Source organism: Ambystoma mexicanum, chromosome 11, assembly GCF_040938575.1.
Source record: "Ambystoma mexicanum isolate Mex_15411 chromosome 11, UKY_AmexF1_1, whole genome shotgun sequence".
Classification (NCBI taxonomy): domain Eukaryota; kingdom Metazoa; phylum Chordata; class Amphibia; order Caudata; family Ambystomatidae; genus Ambystoma; species Ambystoma mexicanum.
The window spans coordinates 1177293774-1177317302 of NC_090934.1; the positions used below are offsets into that span (position 1 = coordinate 1177293774).

The 23529-nt window shown below is 47.9% G+C and overlaps 1 protein-coding gene across 4 annotated transcripts in view; it reads left to right on the forward strand.

The window, feature by feature from the left end:
* The window catches only part of VPS13C (vacuolar protein sorting 13 homolog C), a 5236720-nt gene that overhangs the window by 4605347 nt on the left and 607844 nt on the right, over positions 1–23529 (forward strand). For all 4 annotated transcript variants that reach the window (XM_069624493.1, XM_069624490.1, XM_069624491.1 and 1 more), the window contains one exon: positions 13545–13620. In XM_069624493.1, the coding sequence (XP_069480594.1) occupies positions 13545–13620 (76 nt within the window). The remainder of the gene's footprint in view (positions 1–13544; positions 13621–23529) is intronic.

A 23529-nucleotide genomic window follows, 5' to 3' on the forward strand; every position in this document is an offset into this window, starting at 1 on the left:
AAAACATCTCTAGGTTTGTCGCCCGGACCTACCGTTCTGGGTCCCACCCTGTGAATGCGATCAATGCAAATTTCCTCTGGAGAGGCTTCCGTTATGAGGGTCGCAAAGCATTGTTGGACTAGTAGCGTTAAGTCTACATCCGCATTTGTCTCGCCCATGCCTTTCATCCTAATGTTTGACCTTCTAGATCGGTTTTCAAGGTCTTCCTACTGGATTTCCAAGTTGTGTGTTGCGGTCGCAATTTGATCCAGCAATTCTGAGTTCCGCCAGCCGTTGCTAGAGAGTTCTGATAGTCCCTGTTGCGTAATTTCCTCTCTGTTACCTAAGGTGGTGTTCTCTTCTCTGACCTCTTTCAGGGAGATTTTCATTTCTTCCTTTAGGTTGACCATTTGCTTTTGGAACAATGCTGTCATTCTTTCTTCCATGCCGCTAAAGCGTCCCTGCAGGTCCTCCTTGCTGCATGCCATGTCTCTGCCCTCCAGCACATCTTGGCCTCCTTATGTTGATTTCCTGGCTCATTTGCTGGGGCTTATAGCGGGCTCTGCTGCCAGCATCTTTCCAACTGGCCCCTTTTCGAGCCCTTGTTTGCACCTATTATTGCTGGGGTCTGCTTCCCCTTTTGTCATCTGAGTATGTTTCAGGGCTGAGTATAAGCTTGCTGTATGTACTATGGCCGGGAGTTGGTTCTGCTTCCCGCCCGGCCTTGAATAATGTCCGATTAAGCCGCGCTTTGCCCCGTAGAGTGTAGGTTTTCAAGTTGAGATGGCGTGTTGATGTCTGCTTTAGGGGAGTTGTAAGTATATGCTCCTCAATGTGGGCTCCTTGTGGCTAGCTTCTCACTGGGGAATGCGTTATCAGACTTTACTGTGCCTGATATGTCCTGAAGGGTGTCTGTTGCCTTTTCTCACACCACACCCCTCTTGTATGTCCTATTGATTCATTTTTTCTATTGCTGTGCGGTTTATCTGAGGGTAGGTATCTTCGTTCTGCGCTTCATTAACTTCCTGTATGCCGCCGTTTGCGCTCTTGCATATGGTCAGGTTGATCGCGCTCCGACCCTCTTATGTTTTCCTAGGCTTAGGGCGCCCCCTTCGGGGACCACTACAGGAGTTTTTTCTTTTTGCTGTTGTCGAGACAGGGATTGGGGGAGTGCTTAAAGTGCTGCCAGGGGTGTTTTAGCTGGGATGGTTTGTGCCTCGGTGGGGGGCTTTGTTTGTGCCTCTCTGTGATTAAGCAACCCTACTGTGTCTACCTTGCGAGTGGGGCCTTTAAGTCTTGTATTTGTGCGCCCTGTACGGCACTCTCACAACCTTCCGCTCCTGGTTCCTGCGCCACTGCCTGTTGTGAGAAACCTGAAGGTGTCTCATTGGCTAAACGCCAGGGATCTGTCATCCAGGTCGCCAGGACACGGCCAACGCTACTAGATCCAGTTCCTGGGGCTGGACCAGTGAGAGAGGATCACCTGGATGGGGGTCCTCGGGGAGTGGGAGTGGGACACTGACCGGTGAGACGCTGTATCCCCGGTCTTTCAACACCTTTTCCCCATCCTACCACGTAGGACATTCAAAACCACTGCCCCCCACCCCCCTTTTCCAACACAAACCCTTTCGCACGACACACCAGAGAACGGACTAACACCGGAGCCGTTTACCTGACATGTCCCAATACAAGGGTCAGGCAAAGTCAGGCAATTGATCAGAATCACACACACCTGATGGCCCTTTCCCTTCCACACAGGGATTAAAGGTGGAACAAGAGAGCATAGTACAAGCAAGGCAGACCGCACAATGAGACAGCATTCCAAACCCGGCAGCTGAAGAGGCGGCAAACATCGAGAGGCTGATGAGGAGAGACTCGACCTTGCCCTCTTTGACAAAACCCTGCAAACTCCCTGCTGAAAGAATTTTCAGGCCGAGGACAATAGCCCAAGTGTGTCGCAGCAGATGTCAATGGTACACAGAGTGTGTCGATGCTGATGAGCGGGATTGAGGGAAACTCCTGCTAGTGTGGTACCGGCTTTGACTCCAGTTACAAAGAAAGCCAAGCGGTTCATCACAGCTGGTGAGTTGAGGGGAGAGCCGGTGAGTCGAAGCGAGAGCCGATAAGAACCAGGCTGTCGTGAATGAAAGACGCAAAGTGGCAAGTTAAACCAAGTTCAAAGAACTGTAAAAGTGTGGAGTGGGGACCAGCTGTAGAGAGAATCAGCACCACCCGGGTGCTAACTCGAGAAACTCTGGTCAATCCCCGTCTGAGTAAAACTACAGAAACCAGAAGACCGTAGGAGAGCCGCCACGATAGGTTAAAGTGGTCATACAGGAGGTCAAGCAAAAATTCTGGAACAGTCGAAAGCCTTTGATCTATAAACTATAAAAAAAGCAAGGGAAGTGAATCCCGAATACATTGAAAGTGAATGTGAATGTGAAGTTGGCAAGAGTGAACCTGGAAGACGGATGCTGACAAGAAGGGGGCAAAGTCAAAGTCCCAAGAGACAGTGTGTTGAGAAACATGAACCCGGCCGAGGGATGTACGTATGAACTGTTCGAAAAGACATTGAGAAGACAAGAAGTGCACTGTCCCGCTGGTCATTTGGGGTCCGAGCCCAACCGAGGGGGAAACCAACAGACATTATAAGGCAAAGAGAAGTGAACTATCTCGCGGGTGCGAACCTGGCCGAGGGAGATCCAACGGTGGAAAATTACCTTCCAAAGTTCATTGAGAAAGAACTGTTATACAAGTTGTGGAATACGATACGTGAATGGTCGGCACCCATAAGAGGGAGACCCAGGGGTGAATCCATCACCCGAGAAATATGTAGAACAGAACTTTGTACTTGTTTGTTGTTTTTCTTGAGAAACCTATCAGGCCCGTGGGACCAGGGAACCACAACCCCAAAGGCCTTGATATCGATGAGAATTGTTATAGGATCTAAACCCGAAAGAGAGAGACCCGAGGGGTGAAGACTTATCGCCCAAGACACCAAGTAACAAGGGTCAGACCCCAGAAGAGGGGGGGACTGAGGGGTGGAAAATGTTCACCCTAAGCAAAACCAGGAAACAAGCTTTCTTTTTTTGAAGGAACGTTTGCTTTGTTGTTGAAGATGTCAGGCCCTCGAAGGCAAGAGACTTTCAAGAGAAACGAGACTTGGCCATCGACAGTCCTGATAGCTGCAGGTGTAACTGTCGACTCGTTCTGGGAAAGCTTAAGTGTGTGCTGTGCTCCAAGGTCCTACCTTAACCTGTGCTCAAAACGTGGGGAAGGAAGACCTAGGCTAGCACATCCTGACATATTATTTGTGAATACTTCTTTCTTCTCTTAAGATCTATCCCACACCCTTTTTGTAGTAAGGTTGGCAATAGGTTTCTTAGTATAGGCTCTTTTATTTGACACGACTCTGCAAGGACTGCCTTGTTTTCATTTTATGGTCGACGCTTGCTCCCATCTTAGATTTAGGTTTAGATTAGGTGTTTTTCCAAACTGCATACAGTTTAATAAACACCCTTGAACTGTGATCACTTGTGTCGGTCTTTACTGTTGAGTTCCTTACACTGTGAAGCCACTGCTTCACTCCTTCTTCCCTAACCCCCATTGCAACTCACCTTACGCAGCGCGCCTCACTGGATGCTGCTTCCTCCATTTCTGTTGGGGCTGCCCGGCTCCCACAGAAGTCTCCTCTCTGGGGCAGGGGGTTAGAGGCACTCTCCAGTCAGGGGTGCTGTTGCAACCTCACGCCGCTTCAGCCTCCTCCTCCTCTAGCAAGCCTGACTGGGTGACACTGTTCCTCACTGCTTGCTTGCTTCCACTTTTTCACTCCTCGTCAGATGCGGCTGTGCGGGAGACCAGCGATTATTCCTTTTATTTTCAATAACACCCGCTACAACTCTGCCTGCTCTGTGGGGGGTGTTGGCCCTTCAGTTTTTACCTTTGTCACCTTGCTATGGTGCCTCCTTTGAAACGGCCGGCACGGAGTACGGTGAAGTGCGACTTCCACTCTCTGGCAGCCATCTTGGAATCAGAGAGAAGGTTTCTCTTAAAGTGCGAACGGGTTTCTTCAGAAGGTTGTTTCAGAATTTCATCTTTTGCAGTCTATTGACTTGCCAGTGTTGTTCTCTCCTCCCCATCCTTCTAAGGAAGAAGAACGGTTTCATCGTCTCAATCCTAAGAGAGCCCTCAACTTTTATGTTGCTTGCATAGTGGAGTTCAGGAAGATGGACCAGTTGTCCGTTGCCCATTCTCTTTCACGCAAAGGTCTTGCGATTACCAAACAGACCATCTCACGCTGAATCATTTTATGCATCCCTGAGTGCTATCAGTCGGCGGGAAAATAAGTCCCACTAGGTATTGGGGCCCATTCCACCAGTGGGGTCTCTGCTTCCACGGCCCTTCAGTGGGGGGGTCCCTGTTCGGGACATTTGCTGTGCTGCCCACGTGGTCCTCTTAACATACTTTCACGAAGCATTATGCTCTGGACATTGCCCCTGGGGCTGATGTACGTTTTGGTTCAGCGGTTCTGCAGAACCTGCTTGTGTGATCCTTTCTGCTCTGCTCCTTTGCCTTACTGCTTGGGGAGTCTATCAAGATGAGGAATCTGCAGGAGAAAAGCAATCCATTGAAGAAGAAATTACCTTGCCATAATGTTCTTTCTATGATTCTTCTTCTGCAGATTCCTCATCACCCCGCCCACCCATCCCCGATCACAAAGTGTTGTGGCCCTTCGCTTCTGATTCCATGTAGTACGATGACAATGGCTTTAGGGTGCTCATCTCAGTTGTTAAGATCAACAACAAAAAAGAGAGATGTTTTTCTAATTGGAATGTTTTTAACTTCTGGTTTCCATTCCACAGTTGCCAATTTTAAGACTGGTTAGCCTCCTTCCGTTTACCTATGCAGCGTTTGAGCCGGGAAAATTAGGGAGGAACTGAGGCATGGGGCATAATGACGTGGTATTTGTATGGCGCCTGACGTCACTTCCGGAGCCATCGATTGAACACAGCACAAGCCGGATCGATGATCGACGGCCGAGTTGAGGTCCACTACGCCCCCTGTTGAAAAGGTTTCCGAGCAGCAGAGCTGTGGAGGGATATCTATCAAGATGAGGAATCTGCGGGGGAAGAATCCATAGAAAGAGTATTAAGGTAAGGTAATTTCTCCTTCTCCAGCATTGTTCTGGCATGGATTCACATGCAAACCCTCCCTCCTTCCCCTCTGCGGCTCGTCTTGGTTCATACTGCCACTTGACATGCTTACCAAATCTGAAGATGGCCACCAGGGGGGGAGCTTTGGGAGAGGACTGTCATTGGATGGGGCAATATTACAGAGAGGACAGTGATTGGATTAGAGGAGAAAAACAGTTTTAAAGCTAAAGTGAAACTGTTTTTTCTTTTACCGAGGATTCCCAGCCTGGTGATGGGGAATATTCATGAGCATGTGAATCCATGCCTGACCCATGCTGGAGATCAATAGTTACAGATAAGTAACTTAAACCATATGCTTGTCGCTGGAAAAACTTCAAAGTGTGGCACTGGTATAAACAAGTGGGTACATTGTCATGCATCACTGGCACATTTCTTGAATTCTTGTTCTCCCTGGCCAAGTCCGGCCTTCATATAAATATGATCAACGTTTACTTGCCAACCCTCTCCATATTCAAGTGCACACCTGCAGAGGGTTCTTATTTAAAGATACCCTTAGACCACACAATTCTTTTTTTTAAAAACTTTATTTATTGATTGTGGTAAACGTCACTGCAACAACCCAACATTCCGTACATTTCTATAACTGAGATGTCTAGTTCAGATTTATAGCATGATATATGATATTTACAGAGCTGGCGCATTTCTGGGCCCTGTCATGCTACTGCTGCTCGATCACAATTCACATAGATACACTCTGAACGGGGCCCAGATGTCCTTTGGTTTACTCGTCTTCGGGAGTGTCATTACATACTGTTCCTCACACTCATTAACATATGTCAGTTCTCTGAGGAAGTGATTCATGCATGGTGCGTGTACACTTTTCCAGTTCTGTAGTATACACTTCTTGGACACTGCGCATGCAATGTTGAAAAGCCTTCTCGTCACTTCAGATATCTTTCCTATATCCCTGAACAAGTATTTTTGGGGTGTGAGGTCTGTTGGAACTTGCGTGATTTCTTACCGAATTTTCGCCACTTCACTGCAGTGGGCAGCTCCAGTACGTGTGGAATGAGTCAGCGTGTTCACTCCTGCATTTCTGGCAACTACCGGGGCAGTTTTGTGTAAATTTAGCAATTTTTTCTGGTGTGTAGTACAGCTTATTCAGTACCTTAAATTGTATCAGCCGGAGACCTGCGTTGATGGATACCTTCTTGGTCAGTTCACAGTATCTCGCCCAGGATTTATCTGTTATGGCTGTTCCCAGGTCGGTCTCCCAGGAGGCTTTAATAGTGTTTACTGTCAGCTTGTTTGTCTGTACAGCTGTGTAGAGCCCAGAGACACTGGCACCCAACCGGGTGGACAGAGCCACGAGGCATGGGTGTGATGGGGGCTCATCTGGGAAAAATGGCCATCTAGCCTTGAAGGCCATTCGCATCCTATGATACTGTTGTATCTTCAACTGGTCCCTCCCCATCCCAGTCTTCAATTTTTCCAGTGTTATAAATTTACCGTTGGGCAAAATGTCCCTAATTTTGAATTCCCCTTCTGGGTCCCACGTCTTCTGGACGTCAGGATCATATGAGGGTGCAATGCCGGGAAAGTTCCACAAAGGGGCTTCTGAGTAGTATGGCGTCTCCAGTTTAAGCCTATGATAGATCTTGGACCATGCATGTACTGTTGTACTGACTGGGTCGAATGGACATTCATCTTTATGTTTTGCTTTAAAGATGATGGACCTTAAGTTGGTTGAATGTGCTGCGTGTTTCTCTATACAGATGTGTGGTGAGGTGTCTAGATCATCGTACCAGTATCTGACAAACTGAGCCTGCGCTACCAGGTAATATAATTCGAAGTCCGGAGCTGCTATGCCGCCTTTGTTATATGGCTCCACCATTTTTCCCCATTTCATTCTGGCTGCCCTCCCCCCCTCCCCCCACACCAAACAAACTCTACAACCATGGATCTAAGGGCATCGAAGAACTATCTTCCAGGTCATATCGGGATGTTGGTAAAAATATATAATAGCTTCGGTAAGATGACCATTTTTAGTATAGCCACCCGGCCGATAAGCGAGATAGGAGGTTTAGTCCATAAACAGAGTTTGGTAGAGATTGTGCTTAATAATAGTTCATGATTGTCTGAGTATAGGGAAGTTTTGTCCCTCGACACGATAATTCACAGGTATCTTATTTTAGTGGGAGACCACTGCAGTCCTTGTGTGTTATTCGGGCACCTAGTGGCAGGGGTTAGGGGAAAGATTTTGGATTTGGAGCTGTTGGTTCTATAGCCTGAGTACTCTGCAAACTCATGTATGGTTTCCATTGCTTACCCCAGGTGTATGCCAGGTTCTCGGATATACAACAATGTGTCGTCCACGTATAATGATAGTGACTGGGTTAGGTCGGCCATCTTTATAACCCTATGTCCTTGATGTTCCCTAATGGCTGCTGCAACTGGTTCTATTGTGAGGGCAAACAGTATGGGAGAGAATGGGCATCGCTGTCTCGTGCCCCTGCCCAACCCAAACCAGTCAGACATGGTGCGGTTAGTTAGTACCCTAGCTCCCGGATTAGAGTATAGTAGCCTGACGCATTTTAGAAAGTATGGGCCTATTCCAAATTTCTCAAGTACTGTAAATAGGTACATCCATCACACTGAATCAAACACCTTTTCAGCATCAAGGGATATGGCCACTGCCTGGGCTTCAGGTTTTATCTGGGCCATGACTCCAAACAATCTCTGAAGATTCAGTGCCGTTGACCTGGTAAAGCCGCACTGATCCGGGTGTACCAGCATGGACATATTGGGTAGGAGTCTCGTGGCCAATAATGTTAGCGAATATTGTTGCATCGCAATTTATTAGAGACAGGGGCGGTAAGAGGACATCTCATTGGGCAGTCGCCTGGGCTTCAAAAGCACTGTTATTATGGCCTCTCTCATGGATGTTGGCATGGTTCCTAGTTCTATGGCTTCCTCCCACACAGACAGCAGCACAGGGGCCAGCTCCTCATTGAGCTCCTTAGACAACTCGGCTCCTAGTCTGTCTGAGCTTGGCGCTTTTCCATTGGCTAATGATTTTATTGCTTCAGTGATCTCGTCAATCGTTAGGGGTTGGTCGAGCGCTAGTATATGCTCTATGGGCAATTTCGGGAATGTAATATTGTCTAGGTAATCTCTCATATCACTGGCTGATTTCAGGTCATGGTTAGTACACAGTTCTGAATAAAAACGGGTGAATTCTCCATTTATGCCCTCCTCCGTGGTGGTCACTGTGCCGTCTCCTGCTAATATGCTGGAAATTGGCATATGATGTCTCTCGACCTTCAACAGGTTTGCTAAGGTGCGACCTGCTCTATTTCCTTCCCCGTAGCGGCATGCTGTAAGTGGAGTTGCCATATATGGTAGTTCCCTGGTTGCTAGTTTATTGAACTCTGGTAGGTTGCTGTTAATGTCCGCCAGGGTTTTATCCTCATGTGTAGCTGTGTATCGTGCTTCTAGCTCTCCCAAATGCTTCTCCACCTCTGCCATTTCTACCCTGATTGACTTCATCAGACCCGTGGATTTAGAAATTAGGATCCCTCTCACCCATACCTTAAAGGTTTCCCATAGGGTTGCGTTCCTATCAACTGATACCCTGTTGGTTTTAAGGAGTGTTCCACATCTATATGTAGTGCATCTGCTACTGCTGGGTCTTTAAGTATGTCGGGTGGCATCCTCCATCTCCTGACCGGGGATTTTACATTCTCTAGTGTCATGTTCATAATGATAGGGGAGTGATCTGAAAGGGTGCGGGTGAGTATCTCACAGTTATTAATCTGGTTCATGAGAGATGCGGATACCAGCCAGTAATCTGTACGAGACTCAGTGTCATGCACTGAGGAGTAAAATGAGTATTGTCTTTTTTGTGGATATAGCGTTCTCCAGGCGTCCATCATTGTCAGTTGCAATTGGATATGCTGTAACATAGCAGATGTTTTTGTGGGATTTCAGTGTTTGGCGGTGGAACGGTCTAAGTGATATCCAAGATGGTGTTGAAGTCACCCCCCACAGTATCTGCTCATTCCCAGTGAAGCCTATTTCATGTATCACATTTATGTAAAAATCGGGGTCATCCACATTTGGTCCATACGTATTCACTAGCACCATCTCTTTCCCAGCAATGTTGCCCCATGCTATGACGTAACGACCCTGAGTGTCTATTTTGCTTTTTCCAAATCGAAAGCCAGCGGAGGGGTGGATCAAGGTGAGGACACCTCTTGCCTGTGAGGAGTACTCAGTGTAATACCTATGCTGCCCCCAGCCCTTCAAGACCTCAGTGTTCAACTTCCGGAGTGCATGCGTTTCTTGTAACATAATCACCTGAGGGTGGTGTCTGGTGACATAGGCTCCCACCTTGCTTGACTTAGTGCGATTGTTCAGTCCACGAACATTCCATGTAAGGAGTTTTAGCCTCAGCCCCTGAGCCATCGCACTAGTGTGTGCCATGTTTGCATGTCTTTATTATGTCGCTTATCTCAATATTTCTTAGGAGTGTGTCATGTGCAGTGGCGCGACCACAAATTTTAACTTGTAGGACCCCTTCAACTGGGTCCCGGAACCTCGCCTCCCCTCCCCCATTCCCACATAGCTCAACATAGCTAAGCATCATATGGCATTTTGATCCCCCCCCCGCATCATCTCCCCCAACTTGCCGATGCTAACCGTTAACTTTCTAAACCTTCCCCTTGGGCATTCCCTTGAACTGGTGGAACTTTCCTGAGGGTCATCTGTTGTGGCCATCTGGCTGACCCTATCAGAGGCTCACAGCTCGATTGACAATGAACCATTGTCCAGGCCATCCTTGTTAGTGTTCCTTTATCCTTGTAACGGAAGGCAGGTGGCGTGCCTTTGTCAGTCTGCTGAGTCTCGCCACTCCTCTCCCGGCCGTGGTCTAGCATTTTGATCGATCGCCCGATCCCTGGGAGGCAGTGGAATGGAGACTTCCATATACGCCATAGCTTCTGCAGGATTCTCAAAGAAGTGGGCTCTTCCACCATGTTGAATTCTCATTTTTGCTGGAAAGATGAGGGCATATGGCATGTTGCGCATCCGTAGCTGTTTCATGACCAATTCATAGGATCTTCTCTGTGTTTGTATGGTAGCTGAGAAGTCTGGGTATATGTGAATTCTATTTTGCTCATAATGTAAAGTTCCTTTCTCTCTGGACAGTCAGAGTATTGTATCTCTGTCCCTGTAGTTAAGGAGACGTGCTATAATGGTGCGGGGTGGAGCCCCTGGCTTCGGCGGTGATGCTAGGGTACGGTGGGCCCTCTCGACGACGAAGTGCTCTGAAAAGGATTCTGCTCCCAGGATATCTTTCAAAAGGTTTTCCACTTGTCTCTCCATGGGGCCCTTGCCAAAGGTTTCCGAAACCCCGACAAACCGTATGTTATTCCTCTGTGATCTCGATTCGAGGTCTTCGCACTTGTTCTGAGTTTTATGTAGTTCTTTTTTGAGTTGGGCTATGTTGCGGCCGTGTTGTGAAATTGTGTCCTCGTTCGTACTTATCCTATTCTCTGCTTCCGTGATACGCGTGCTCTCCTTCTCCACTCTTGCTTTCAGGAATCCAATTGTCGCCACTATGTCATCCAACTTGACATTAACTGCCAAGAATCCGTTTTGTACCAGTGTTGCTAGACGATCTAAAGGATCTTCCTCCTGTCTGTCGGGTGCTTAGGTGCTTGTGGCGCCACCCCGGCTGCTCCATGCGGCTGGGAACTGGCGAAGGAGTCCATTGGGCTGGTCTTTTTCCCTCCTGTGCCCTTCTTCTCGTTGCGGACCATGTGTTGTGGCTTACGGTTTAAGGGTAGACTGAGTTCTCCCACGTATCAATGCCAACTGTGATATTGTCCAGCAAAAAGAGAAAAGAAAATAGGGGAGTGCTTTCTCTGTATCCTCTCCTTGCTCAGGATGTTTTGCACGTTTATTGAGAGTGTCTTTGCTTCTTCTTTGGCACCTAATTCCCCCCCCACCCCCCCCCAGGTGCACCTCCCAAGTCTGTTCCAGTTGTTGCCTTGCTGAGTTTTTTGTAGATTCCACCTCTGCGTGCTTCTAGTGTGATTAAAATATTGCCCGGGGGGGCTGTCTGGCCGTACCCGCTGTGTTTAGGATATACTGAGGTTGCAGGCAGCTGTCCCACACTTAAGGGTTTATGTTGACCCAGTTACTGATTTTGCCTGAGTCTATGAGGGTTCAGTTCACCGTGCCTCCTTGAGATCCCAGTCTTGGTTTATGGTGGCCACATGAGAGCCCCCCCACTGGCCCCCACCGCGGATCGCGTGTCGTTTGTTATTCTCTCACTGATATTTGCGTGCCGGCAGAGGCTCCCCCCCGCCTTGCTCCACTTACTTGGTGTGGGGGGTAATGTCCGCCCCCCTTGCGTGCCTCTTCTTCCGGCCCGCGCTGCGTTTGGGCGCTGCAGCTATTGTGTTGCCGTGTGGGGAAGCGGACGTGGGGGCCAGGCCCCTGCGGCGGCCGCGGCCGCCTCCAGCCGTGCAACCAGCAGGAGCGGCGCACAGCCCCCTCCGACGTTGCCGCCGGCTCTCTTTTTCCTTCTTTCTTCTACACGGCCCCCGCCGCCGCAGCCCCCGGAGGTCCCCTCTGGTCCCGCCTGATGTTAGTGTGGGGCACTAGGGTGGGGCGGCCACTCAGCGTTCTTCTCTGGCCCTGGGGTGCTTCTGTCACAGTGGCGCCCCTCCCCCAATGTGGCCTGCTGTTTGTGTCAACCTCCCCGGCTCACAGCCGAAGTCTCGTGGAGCCGCCGGGCGGCCGCACCAAAGCCTCCCGGCCGCCACAAGCCTTGGGCAAGATATCTCAGCGGTCTCTCAACGTGCGCACATCATTTTTTCAGAGTCTGCCCAGGCAGCCCTCCGCCACCGAATTCTTGCTTTTTGGTGTGTCTGGAACGGTGCTGGGAGGATTAATTTGAATAAGGATTGCATGTGAGCCGGAGCTCTCCTTTCAGGCAGCCATACTTGATGTGCGCAACAGCGCCCCCCAGACCACACAATTCTGAAAGGTGCTCCTTAACATGTTCCCTCCTACTCTCTTTGTGTATCACCATGGGATTTAAACTTGGGCCTGATTCACAGAACCATTTTATAATGGCGCAGTCCCATAGGAAAACACTCTGTGAATCAGGCACTTAGTGTTAACATTTTTCATGGCAGCCCCTTTGAGCTGCTACGCTCTTGTTTCCCAAGGCTACTTTTTTCAAAGTTGCATTTCTGGTTGCATTGACATTGGTTATATGAGTTTCAGAGCTTCATGCTCTACCAAATGCGCATGAGTTTATTCAATTCTTTGAGAATAAAGCCATTGTTTTTACAGAAAGTGATGTCACAATTTCACCTAGCTCAAAAGGTTTACTTGCCTGTTTCCTCCATCCTCCTTCATCCAGCTAAGATGGAAGAGAAGTTGCATAGATTGGAAACTATAAGGGTGTTAATATTTTGCTTGAACAGAAAGAAAGACTTAAGGAAGGATTATCAAATATTTGTGAGCTACGCCAATCCAAAGACCTCACAAGCATTCTCTAAAAGAACATTTTCCCATTGGTTGATACCAAGTTTTCATTTGTTCTATGGTTTCGTGATAAATCCTTGAGGTCATATGAGCACATTCCACAAGGAGGGTAAGAGGGACATCAGCTATACAAAGAGGGATGCCTGTTGCAGGCATATGCCCGGTGGCTACTTGGACATCTCTTCACTTTTTTTCTAAGCATTAGTTACTAGATTTTGTTTTCACGTTTGATGCCGCTGTAGGGAAATCAGATCTTCAACTATGCTAATATAAAATAGATAATTCCGTACATGCCACCTCACGCCACCTTGGATATCATACAACTTTGGGAATCTTTAAAGGATAAGGAATCAGTGGGAGGAATGCAGTCATTAGAAGAACAAATTAATTGCATTTGTTAATGTTTGTTCTGGTGGACACACAATTCCTCCCGCGGATTCCTCATTACCCTCCGGCCTTCCCCTCTAATATAACTATCTTCTATATAAATTGACACAATACCAAGCTAGGTTTTGTCTCTGTTTTACTGCTGTTGCCTTGCTGGTGTGGAAACAGGTGGAACTGAAGAAAATACCCGATTGCTCCATACTTGCATGCCGGTTATGCCTCTTGGCCTGAGATGGAACCAACAAGAGGGGATGGTTGAGGACAGAGCTGAACAACACTACCAGCTATCTGTAAAAGTGTTCTGGTGCTGACTGCATTGTGGAATCTATGGGAGGAATTATGTGTCCACTAGAAAGAAAATTACTGAAGGTAAGTAATTGGTCCATTATGACGCAAATGACAAATTTAAACTATTTTATTTCCACGTTCCATTGTTGTTCATTTTCCTATTTTTTATTGTAGGGTGCAGTTCAAGGCCCTGAGGAATTTGCAGAGGGACTTGTTATTGGAGTGAGAAGTCTTCTTGGTCATACAGTAGGTATGTGACATCTTGTCAAATAGTGTTATTTTGCATGCACATCCTTTCAAGATATTGGATGTTTAATCTGCACTTGATAATTTAAATTAGATATTTCTCCACGTTTGATAGCTTTCAAAATGATTATGGTATGTACAAAGCCCTGAACATTAGTTAAAGCTACTTGGAAGGTATTGTAGGGATGATTATCCATATGGGATCATTGCCACAAGAAATCCTTGATTTTGGTGGTTGTGATCAGTCAATTTTATTTGTGTCATTAATTTATTGGTGCTTTTGTAGAAACCACAATTGGTCTGTTTCAGAGCGCCTAGAGGCGAGAAGGCACGATAGGAGAAAAGAAGAGGAGAGCACATAGAAGTAAAGAGACACCCATTGACGCACAACAAAGAACTTGCAATCCCACTTTTCATTAGGCCCACTGCTTCCCAAAGGCTTAAAGCAAGAATTCATTTTTCATGTCCTTCATGAACCTCGTGATGCTGTTCAGACTGCACTGATTGGTTTAACGCGCTTCATGTATCTGGGCCCTACACTTCCTATGTTATGCAATGGTGAGGGTCTGGGACCAAGAACCATTGTTGGTCAAAAACAACATTTTCAACCTCACACCGTTTAATTTTATTGTCAATTATAAAATCCCAAGATGCAATACTGGTCATTTCAGGGTGCTAAAAATAAATGAACTATTGTAACCTTCTTACAAAGAATATACTGCACATGTTTTACTTAAATTCAACTGTTTTATTTGTTTAGAAAAATATATTGTCATTCAAAATATAATAAAATGATCAATAATACCTGTCAATTCACTATTAATTACTACAGCATACAGCTATTTATTCACATTTAGTAACAACCTTTATATAAAATAAATTTCCCACCATATTGTTTATCTTACATTTTGTATTGCGCTGACTGTAACCCATAGGCATTGGAGTGCAGAAAAGAAAAGGCAATACAAAAGCAAAAAAAGTACTAATTTTGAGCTGAAAAAAGTAGGTTAGGAACAGAAAGGTTTTGGTCTCTTTGCGAAAAAATGAAACATGGAAAGGAAAACCCGAAGAGAGATGGCCAATGAATTCCACAGGCACGAAATGGCAACAGAAAGTGCTCACCGGGATGTTTGAGATAGGAATCGAAAGATGGAGAATGTCTTTACTACAGGTAGTTCAAGAGCCGCCAGAGATTATCAGCGAATAGCTAAAGTTGGAAGGTTTGCGAAGCGCTAACCTCTTATATGCAATACAGGCAAGCTTAAGTGAACTAATGCATTTTAGTCAGGATCTGTGAAATAGTTTCTAATTTCCTTCTACCCAGGACCAACAGAGCTGCAGAATGCAGTGTTCCTACAAGCACTTCTTAAAACTCCCATATAGATGGCATTTCCTCCATCAATATGTGAAAAAACTAATGCCTGGAGAATGTACGGAATAAGGCATCTGGAATAAAAGGTTTATCAGTTGACAGTTTGCTGCTATAACTTTTTTTTGATATGGTATTTCAAAGAAAGTTTGGAGTCGAGCCAGATGTAAGAGAAGGAGTAATAACCTCAACCGCTAAAGGGGACAGCCACGTTTTGATACCAACTTATTGATTTTGAGAAAAATAATACCTTCAGTACTCTTACATCCCGTCCCCTTTCCTCCATACTGCATGGGCGTTCCTCACTAGGGACGGCAGACAGAACCTTTTTCACCAGAAAAAACCTTCTTCCCCTTTAAATTTAGAGGAAGTGTGGGGGTGTGGCCTGAGAGCATGCGCTCCCCATGATTCCACCCACTGGTGCCACTCGTCAGTCCCGTTTTCCACCTCGACGGGAACGGGACAATTTCACCAGCGCTCCTGGGTTTGGCTTTGGCCATGCAATACCACACGCTCTTCCCCGGATACGTTATTCTGTCTTTTTGTCTTCTTTTATCAATCAGGTACTCGTCGAATTCAGCAGGCTCCAGCAGGTGTCCAGCCTGCTAGGGGCTCTTCCCTACATCCGATCCTCACGCTCTTTGCCTCCACTGCCTTGGTCCAGACCATGGCTGGGTGGGTTGTACCACGTGCAACATACTTTCATCGCATGATCTAAAGAACAGACTACCTAGGTGGAGGGAGCTCTTAGAGAAGTCACCCCCAGAGGACTTGAAGGACTTTGTCAGACATAAGTCAAGGCACAAGGGAGGGCTGTTCTTTTCCACTGCACCCCGCAAAGGCGACTCCTTCCCAAGGAAATACCCGTGCAGGAGGAACCTTTCAGGTTCTCATACCAGCAGGGGTACGGAGGCTAGTTCAGCTACCAGCCGCCAGGCCGAGGGGTATGTAGATCCTTGCAGAGACAGTGCTGAGGGGCTGTAAGGTTCTTTTACCGGGTGTACACCCGAGGGGCTATGCCCTTGCACTGGCAACATGTCCGAGGGGGTGCCTGCACGCAGCACTGCCAGCGATACTGCCGAGGGCGACACACAGGGACGTCATTTAGGGGTCGCCAGAGGTCGCAACTGCGACCTCTGAGGTCTCTCTTGCGACCTCTGTGGTCTTCCTTGCGACCTCTAAAAAAAAAAAAAAAGATTTTAAAACATGTTTTTTGTTTGTAATGCAAGCTCCTGGGCTGTGGCCAGCACCATGTGGCTCTTTACTTCTGGAGTGGCTGGCTTTCTTGTTCAGGCCCCTTAAAAAGAAGAAGAAGAAAAATAAGAACAGGTGTGCCACAAGTCTAACACTTTTATCATTGACCCTAAATAAGAAAGAGTAGAAATACCAAATAATGTGTCTTCCTGGAATTCTATACAATAATTGCTAGACTCATTGAAGGTTTATTTCAGGCACACTTCAGGTGGTGAGTCACTGATTTAGTCTGTTCTTAAACGCCTCAACTGAGCCTGAGGTCGATAAATGAGTGCCAACACAGGTTGGGTGTTATTGGGTGTATTTATTTTCTATATAAAGCGCTTAAGCTTAAGTGCTATATAATAACTCATCATTATCATTTGGTCATGGACGTCTGCTTGCATTCACAGTATTTTGCTATTATGGGCCAATAAACACTGCTTTTAATGATACATATGGCGATCCATTCTTGCATGAAATGTACATCAAATTATAGTGATATTGTAACCATATTTTTCGTGGTGTACAATGCTATGCGATGCTACTTCCTGTTTTGTCAATGGGTTAAATGTCGTGTTCCATCGCTTCCTGCGATATCACTACGGGGTGGTGTCAAATTACATCATTTCCGGTGATGTCACCAGGGGGTCAAGGGTTGTGTGATGTCACTTCCGCTACCCCTGGCATTTTGGTGAAATGACGTCCCTGGCGACACGCCTACCAGGCTTCAGCCTAAGGTGCAGGGTAGGTCTCATGCTCCACCGCCAAGAGCCCTGGAGGAGGCTGGGCCCAGTCAGCCAAGCACCACAAGATGGCCGACGCACCAGACAAGATGGCCGCTCATCAGATACCGCCATGAGGACCGGAGCAGGTGGGAGAACTAGTTACAAGGTGGGACTGGAGTCAACCAGGTACGTGGCCTACAGCTTATCCATCATCAACGCAGGGCAGGTTTACCCCGCAACCAGCTAGACAGAGTACGCACTGGCCCCAGCAGCCACCCACTACACCATCAATATCACCTGCCACCCCACCGGCCTGCGAGGACAAGTTCCTCACTCTCATGAGATCTCCTCAGATGGTGGCCATCCTTAGGGATGTGATCAGGGGAATACTCCCTCTGGCTCCTCCGCCTGCGCCTATGGTCATTTCTCCTATGACTAAAGCACCACAGGCCCTGGTGCAGCCCCTGTTGCCAACGCCAGTTCCTCTGATTCCGGCTCCCCTGCCTCCCACAGTTCAGGGGCTTCTGTACCAGCCTCCTGCTCCGGTCTCCACTCGTCCACGCCCAGCACTCCTCTGCCCGCTCTGGATCAGCCGGACACCCTGGTGGGTACAGACGAGGAAGAAGATGTTAGGGAGAATTCTCTGTTAAGGCTAATTTCCCAAACCTAGTGAGTCCCCCAGCAGCTTTGCTGGATTTTTGGGGTTTATTTTTTTCTCCTGCTAAGAGTGAGACTCTTTTTCTCCCACTCTTAGGCATGATTTGAGAATGTCCTTTGACTGTGAATGTGTTTTATGGGCTATGGGGTCTTTTACTCCATAGGGCTTCATGTGTTTTTGGTATGTGTTACACAGCACCCTCAGTGCAGCAAGACAGGGGTGTCATAGTGACCCCCAAACATAGACTCTATACCCTGGGACTGACTACTGTCTCCCAGGGCATGTAAAGTCACCATTGGCTTTACTAGTCTCAAATTGTGAGCAGAACCAGTACAAACCATCATATTGTGGAAGTACTGGTAGGGGTAATTCGTTTGCCCCTGGGTCTGTTTTCCAAGGGGGCAATGTCCAGTCCCTCCTTGTCGAGTTTCTGGCTGGTGGCAGTGGAGACCACGCGAAATATTCCACCAGAATATTTCCTATGGGATTTTCCCATTGATTTTAAACGCACCACTTTTTGGTGCAATATTAAAGATACCGCCGGGTTATTTATTTAATATTTATTCCCCGGTTGGGTCTTTTTGCCAGGACTCGGTTTTAAAGTGGCGTTTGTGTTCGCCTCTGAAACTCTAACCCAAGTCGAGCCCTTTGTTCCACATTTTGGCGGGCTTCTCCACAGAAGCCCTCCAAATGGTGCCACTCTGTCTGGGTCTACAGGATGTGTGGGAGGGGGATTAGGCACCCTGGACTGAGTTGCCTTGGCAACTCAAGTCGCAGTCTTGTGCGATTGGCCCAGTGGTGAGCCGCCCGGCTCACCACTCAGCATGTTTGAGTGACAGCTAGGCTGTTGAATGGGGGTTTTGCTGCTTAAAAGCAGGGCTTTGGGGACTGGAACTTCAGAAGTCGCCACAGGACGTAAAGAATCCAAAGATGAGAGAAGCTGGGCCATCTACAACGACAACACCACCGGTGGAGCCCTGCTGTACGAACTCACCACTTCCCCGACGACAGAAGGGATCTTCTTCCAGGAGAGTCTTCTTCCCTTTGAGCTGGTGTGACCAACCAGTTCGTCTTTTTCGCCTTCCTGTACGTCTCATGGTCGGATAGCCACGCTTCACCACTATGGTGAATAAAAGGCTTGTACCGTTTAATCGGGAACTCCGCGGCTGGTTTCTTCCCTGGCAGCGCAACGACCTCCAGCTTTCTTCCTCGTCAAGATCATCTCTTCCCCTGATCGAAGCCACGACTTGCACCTGCTGCCAGGAACAACTGCCACTGCTGGAGCTTTCTCACCATTTCAGGTACTGTGTCCCGCCTGGTCTCCCTTGCAATGGATTGTCCAAGGTGTCCCGTAAATCCTTGACCTTCCAACTGGGTTGACCTCAGACCTGCTAACTTTGCCTTTCTGAACTGATCCAACCTCTTTTTGACTTTTCTGCAAAGACATTGAGTGCATTTCCACTGTGTAATCTTGGGCACACTCGGCCTTGCTCTCTCCAAGAGTGGGCCTGGCCTATGAACTTTTTGCTGTACAGTAGACCCTGCCTTTCTTGACTTGCTGTGGTTTCTTTAAAGTGTTGGTACTGTGTTATTTTCCTACTCTGCCTTTTTAAACAAATTATTGGAGTGCCATCTACGGTTACGCGCTCACCTCTGTTTTACTAAATAAGTGGTGTCTTAACCTAGACTTGTCGAATAATTAACTAGGGAGGTGTATATACTTATAGTGACTGTGTTTGAACTTGCTTGATCTATTAGTGCCAGTGTATTTTCATAATGTGGGTTTTTAAATAAATAATTATATACTTTTATACCAAAGCTCTGGTCAGTGTTTGCTTGTTCTACTGTATTTTTAGCCCTATTGTGTATACTCTATATACTGCCTAACTCTTCTGAGAAGTCTGACTGCTCAGCCACAGCTACCAGGTAAATCTGGGTGGTGCAGACTGCTACCAATTGGGTTTACTGCTTACTCCTGTAGTCTTAAACTTTTTGCAGTGGTCCCTAAGGGAACTGCACAGGTTTCTGCCTAACAGAAGACCCCGACACACAATCGTCAGCCAAGGCCTTCCACAAACTACTTGCAGGGCTGGCAGAGTACTTTGACCTTCCTCAACCCGAAGTCGAACAACTGGAGGTCGGGTACTTGCCGAGGTCCTCACTCTACGCCCACGGATAGAACGGGGATCCCGATGTAGAAGGACATTGTCGTCTTGGCCAAGAAGGGGTGGCTCAAACCCCACTCGTCCCAGCCTGTCATTTGGCACCTGTACGCCAAGAATAGGTAAATGGAGGGGGATCCATTCTTGCTGTCGGCCCGCACTCTTCGGTGGTTGCTGAAGTGTCACTCTACTCAAAGCCTCAGTCGTCCTCGGCAACCTCGTCCTCGGCGCTGCTAGGCAAGGAGGAGAAGATCTTGGAGGCGTACGGGAAGAAGCTTCATTCCAATGCTTCGCCGCATCTTCGTCAATCCAACACGGATGCCATGCTGGCAGCCGTTAACCAGAGGCTTTTGGCGGGAAATAGCCAACTTCCTTCCCGAACTTCCGGTGCAGAGCCAGTCACGTTTCAAGGCGGGACTGGCAGAGGCTAAAATGTATTTGTATTTGTATTTATTTGTTTATATAGAGCTTTACGCCAAAGCGCTGCACAATTGAACAACTTGGTACATAAAACAATATAACAGTAGAAGCAAATTACAGTATGAATCAATCAACAAACCAGTAAGAAGAGCAATTAAACTGAAGGGAATGGGGAGAGAAGAGCAGTGGGAATGTGAGGGAGAAGGAGAGGTGGGGAGGAGAAGGAGGAAAGGGTGAGAGTGGAGTGATTAGGGGGTGGAGGGAGGGAATCGAGGGAAGCAGAAAGAAAGAAAGGAGGGGGTGCAAGAAGGGGAGGGAGTTTCAAGGTGGGGGTGGAGAAGGAGAGATTTAAGGGAGGTACGAAATAAAGAGAAAGTAGGAATAGAACGAATTGAGAGAAGTACGGAGTTCCAGTGCAAGGGAGCTAGGAGCTGGAAGGAGCGGAAACGGGAGGGGGCACAACGGGACGGAGGTACAGTGAGAAGGAAGTGATCAGCTGAGCGAAGGGAGCGGGAGGGAGTGTAGAAAGAGAGGAGGGAGGAGAGGTAGGAGGAGCAAGACCATAGAGAGATTTGAAGACAAGGCAGAGAAAGTGAAATTTAAGTTGAGAGTGAAATGGAAGCCAGCCAAGGGAGCAGAGGGAAGCCGAGATAGAGTCGCGGGAGGTAAGGAGACAGAGGGTACGGATAGCAGAGTGGTAGATAGACTTGAGGGGGGCGAGATGAGAAGTAGGTAGGCCATAGAGTAAAGAGGAGCAGTAGAAGAGGCGAGAGAAGATAAGAGAGGAGATTAGAAGTTTAGTAGTATGAAAGGTGAGAGAGGGGTGGATTTTGCAAATATTTAAGAGGTGGTAGCGACAGGCACGAGAAGTGAGAGAGATATGGTGGAAGAAGGAGAGAGAGGAGTCAAAGTGAATGCCTAAGTTACGAGCGTGGAGAGAGATAGGGAGATTAGTGGGAGGGAAGTGAATGAAAGGAGGAGAGGAGGGAGGGGGAAGAGAGTTGGAGGGGAAAAAGACGACTTCAGTCTTGCCGGTGTTAAGGGAGAAAAAGCGGGAAGACATCCAGTTCTTTATGGCAGTAAGGCAGGAAGAGAGTTTCAGGTGGAGGTCGGATGAGAAGGAAGAGAAACAAAGGAAGAGTTGAGTGTTGTCGGCATAGAAATGGTGGGAAATGCCAAACGAGGAGATAACAGGGGCAAGGAGGGAGGTGTAGAGTGAGAAAAGGAAAGGTCCAATCACTGATCCCTGAGGTATACCATACTCAAGAGGTTGGGATGGAGAGGACCGGCCACCCCAGGAAACAGTGAAAGAACGGGAGGAGAGGTACGAGGATAGCCAGTTAAGAACAGAGCCTGTGAATCCAGAGGAAGAAAGGGTGTTAAGAAGAAGGGGGTGATCGACAGTGTCGAAAGCAGCAGAGAGGTCAAGAAGAATGAGGACTGAGGATTGCTTAGAGTGTCGAGCAGAGTGGAGGGAGTTAAGGATATAGGTAAGAGCAGTTTCAGGAGAGTGTTTAGGACGGAAGCCAGATTGGGAGGGGGTAGGAGGGAGAAATTGGTGACAAAGGTTGAGATCTGGGAGTAGGCGAGGCGCTCAAGCAGCTTAGAGAGGAATGGAAGAAGAGAAATAGGGCAGAAGTTAGAGGTGAGAAGGGGATCGGACAAAGGTTTCTTCAAAATAGGGATGATAGTGGCGTGTTTGAAAGCAGAGGGGAAGGTGGCCGATGAAAGGCAGGTGTTGAAGAAGGAAGTAAGGTAGGGAATGAGAAGAGGGTAGATCTTGGGGATAAGAAGGGATGGGAGAGGGTCAGTAGGGGCGGATGTAGGGTGGGCTTTGGAAAGGAGGGTGGAGACGTCAGAGGGGGAGACAGGTGAGAAGACGGACATATAGGTAGATGGGGGGAGAAGAGGGGGGCAACGAGGAACAGCTGATTTTATGCCATAGGGCAAGAATTTTAGCGGAGAAGAAGTTAGCAAAGTCAGAAGGAGAAAGGGTAGAGGAGGTAGAGAGATCAGGGGTAGGAGGGTAGAGAAGTTGTGAGAGAGTTTGGAAGATGCGGCGAGGGTTGGGGGCTTGGGAGTGAAGAAGGTTAGAGTAGTAGGACCGTTTAGCCGAGGCAAGACAAGAGTCCTAAAGAGAGTGGTAAGAGAAATAAGAGGTTTGGTCGGAATGTGAGGGAGATTTGAGCCAGAGTCTCTCAAGACGTCTGAGGAGACGCCGCATAGAGAGAAGTTGAGGAGTGAGCCACGGTTGAGAGGGTTTCCTGGTTGGACGGAAGAAAGAAAGGGGGTAGAGTTGATCAAAGGAAGAAGAAATGGAAGAGAAGAGATTGGATAGAGCATCATTGGCTTATAATAAAGAGAAATCTTGAGGAGAGGAAAGAAAAGAGAAGCTGGTGTCAAAGAAGAGGGAGCGATCAAAGTTGCAAAGGTCACGCCGTGAGAAGATGGGAGGTGAGGGCCTAGTGGCGAGTGGGTGTGGACAGGGAGTAAGGGAGAAGGAGAATAAGGTATGATCGGAGACGTAGATAGGAAGAGTAGAGACAGGGGAAGAAGGGTAGGAAGAATTGAAGATGAGGTCTAGAGTGGAGCCAGAGGAGTGAGTAGGAGAAGAAGGAAGAGGGGAAAGGAGGTAAAAGTCAAGGATGTAGAAGAGGGATGAGGAATGAGGGTAAGAAGATAAGTGAAGGTTAAAGTCACCGAGTACAGTTGTAGGAGAGGGGGAGGGAGAGATAAGCGAAATGAGGTGGTCAAGGTCTTCATAGAAGGAAGAAAGAGGGCCAGGAGGTGGATAGATGTTTAGAAAGGAGATGGGGTGAGGAGAGAACGATTTGTAGAGTAATTCGAAGGAAGAAGTGGTGAGGAGGTAGAGGAAAGGTATTTAGGGTGGTAGAGGAGGTGGCACAAGACATCATGGAGTCCACCGTGGCCCACATTGACACCTCCGGCCGGGCCATATGCATCGCCACAGACATGAGAAGGACTGCATGGCTTCGAGCTACTAAGTTTTTAAGCCAGACGTCCAGGAATGCATATTGGACCTTCCATTGGACCTTCCATTCGACGGTGGTGACCTCTTTCACTCTACCACTGATGAGGAGCTAGATAAAAAGAAAAACAGCAAACTGCAAAATCTTTATCTATCCTTATGAAGGCCACGCCCAAGGCGTACACTGAGTCACATCAACGCTCTGACAAAGGGCGGGTGTTCAGGGGGTTCTGAGGCTTCCAAGAATGGAGGTCCAGGCAGCCTGACCGTTCTCCGAGTCAGCACCGGCGCAGGCAACAAAAGGGGGTGGGGGCAAGGGCTTTTTTCAGTCCCCCTCCTCCGCAACAGCCTCAG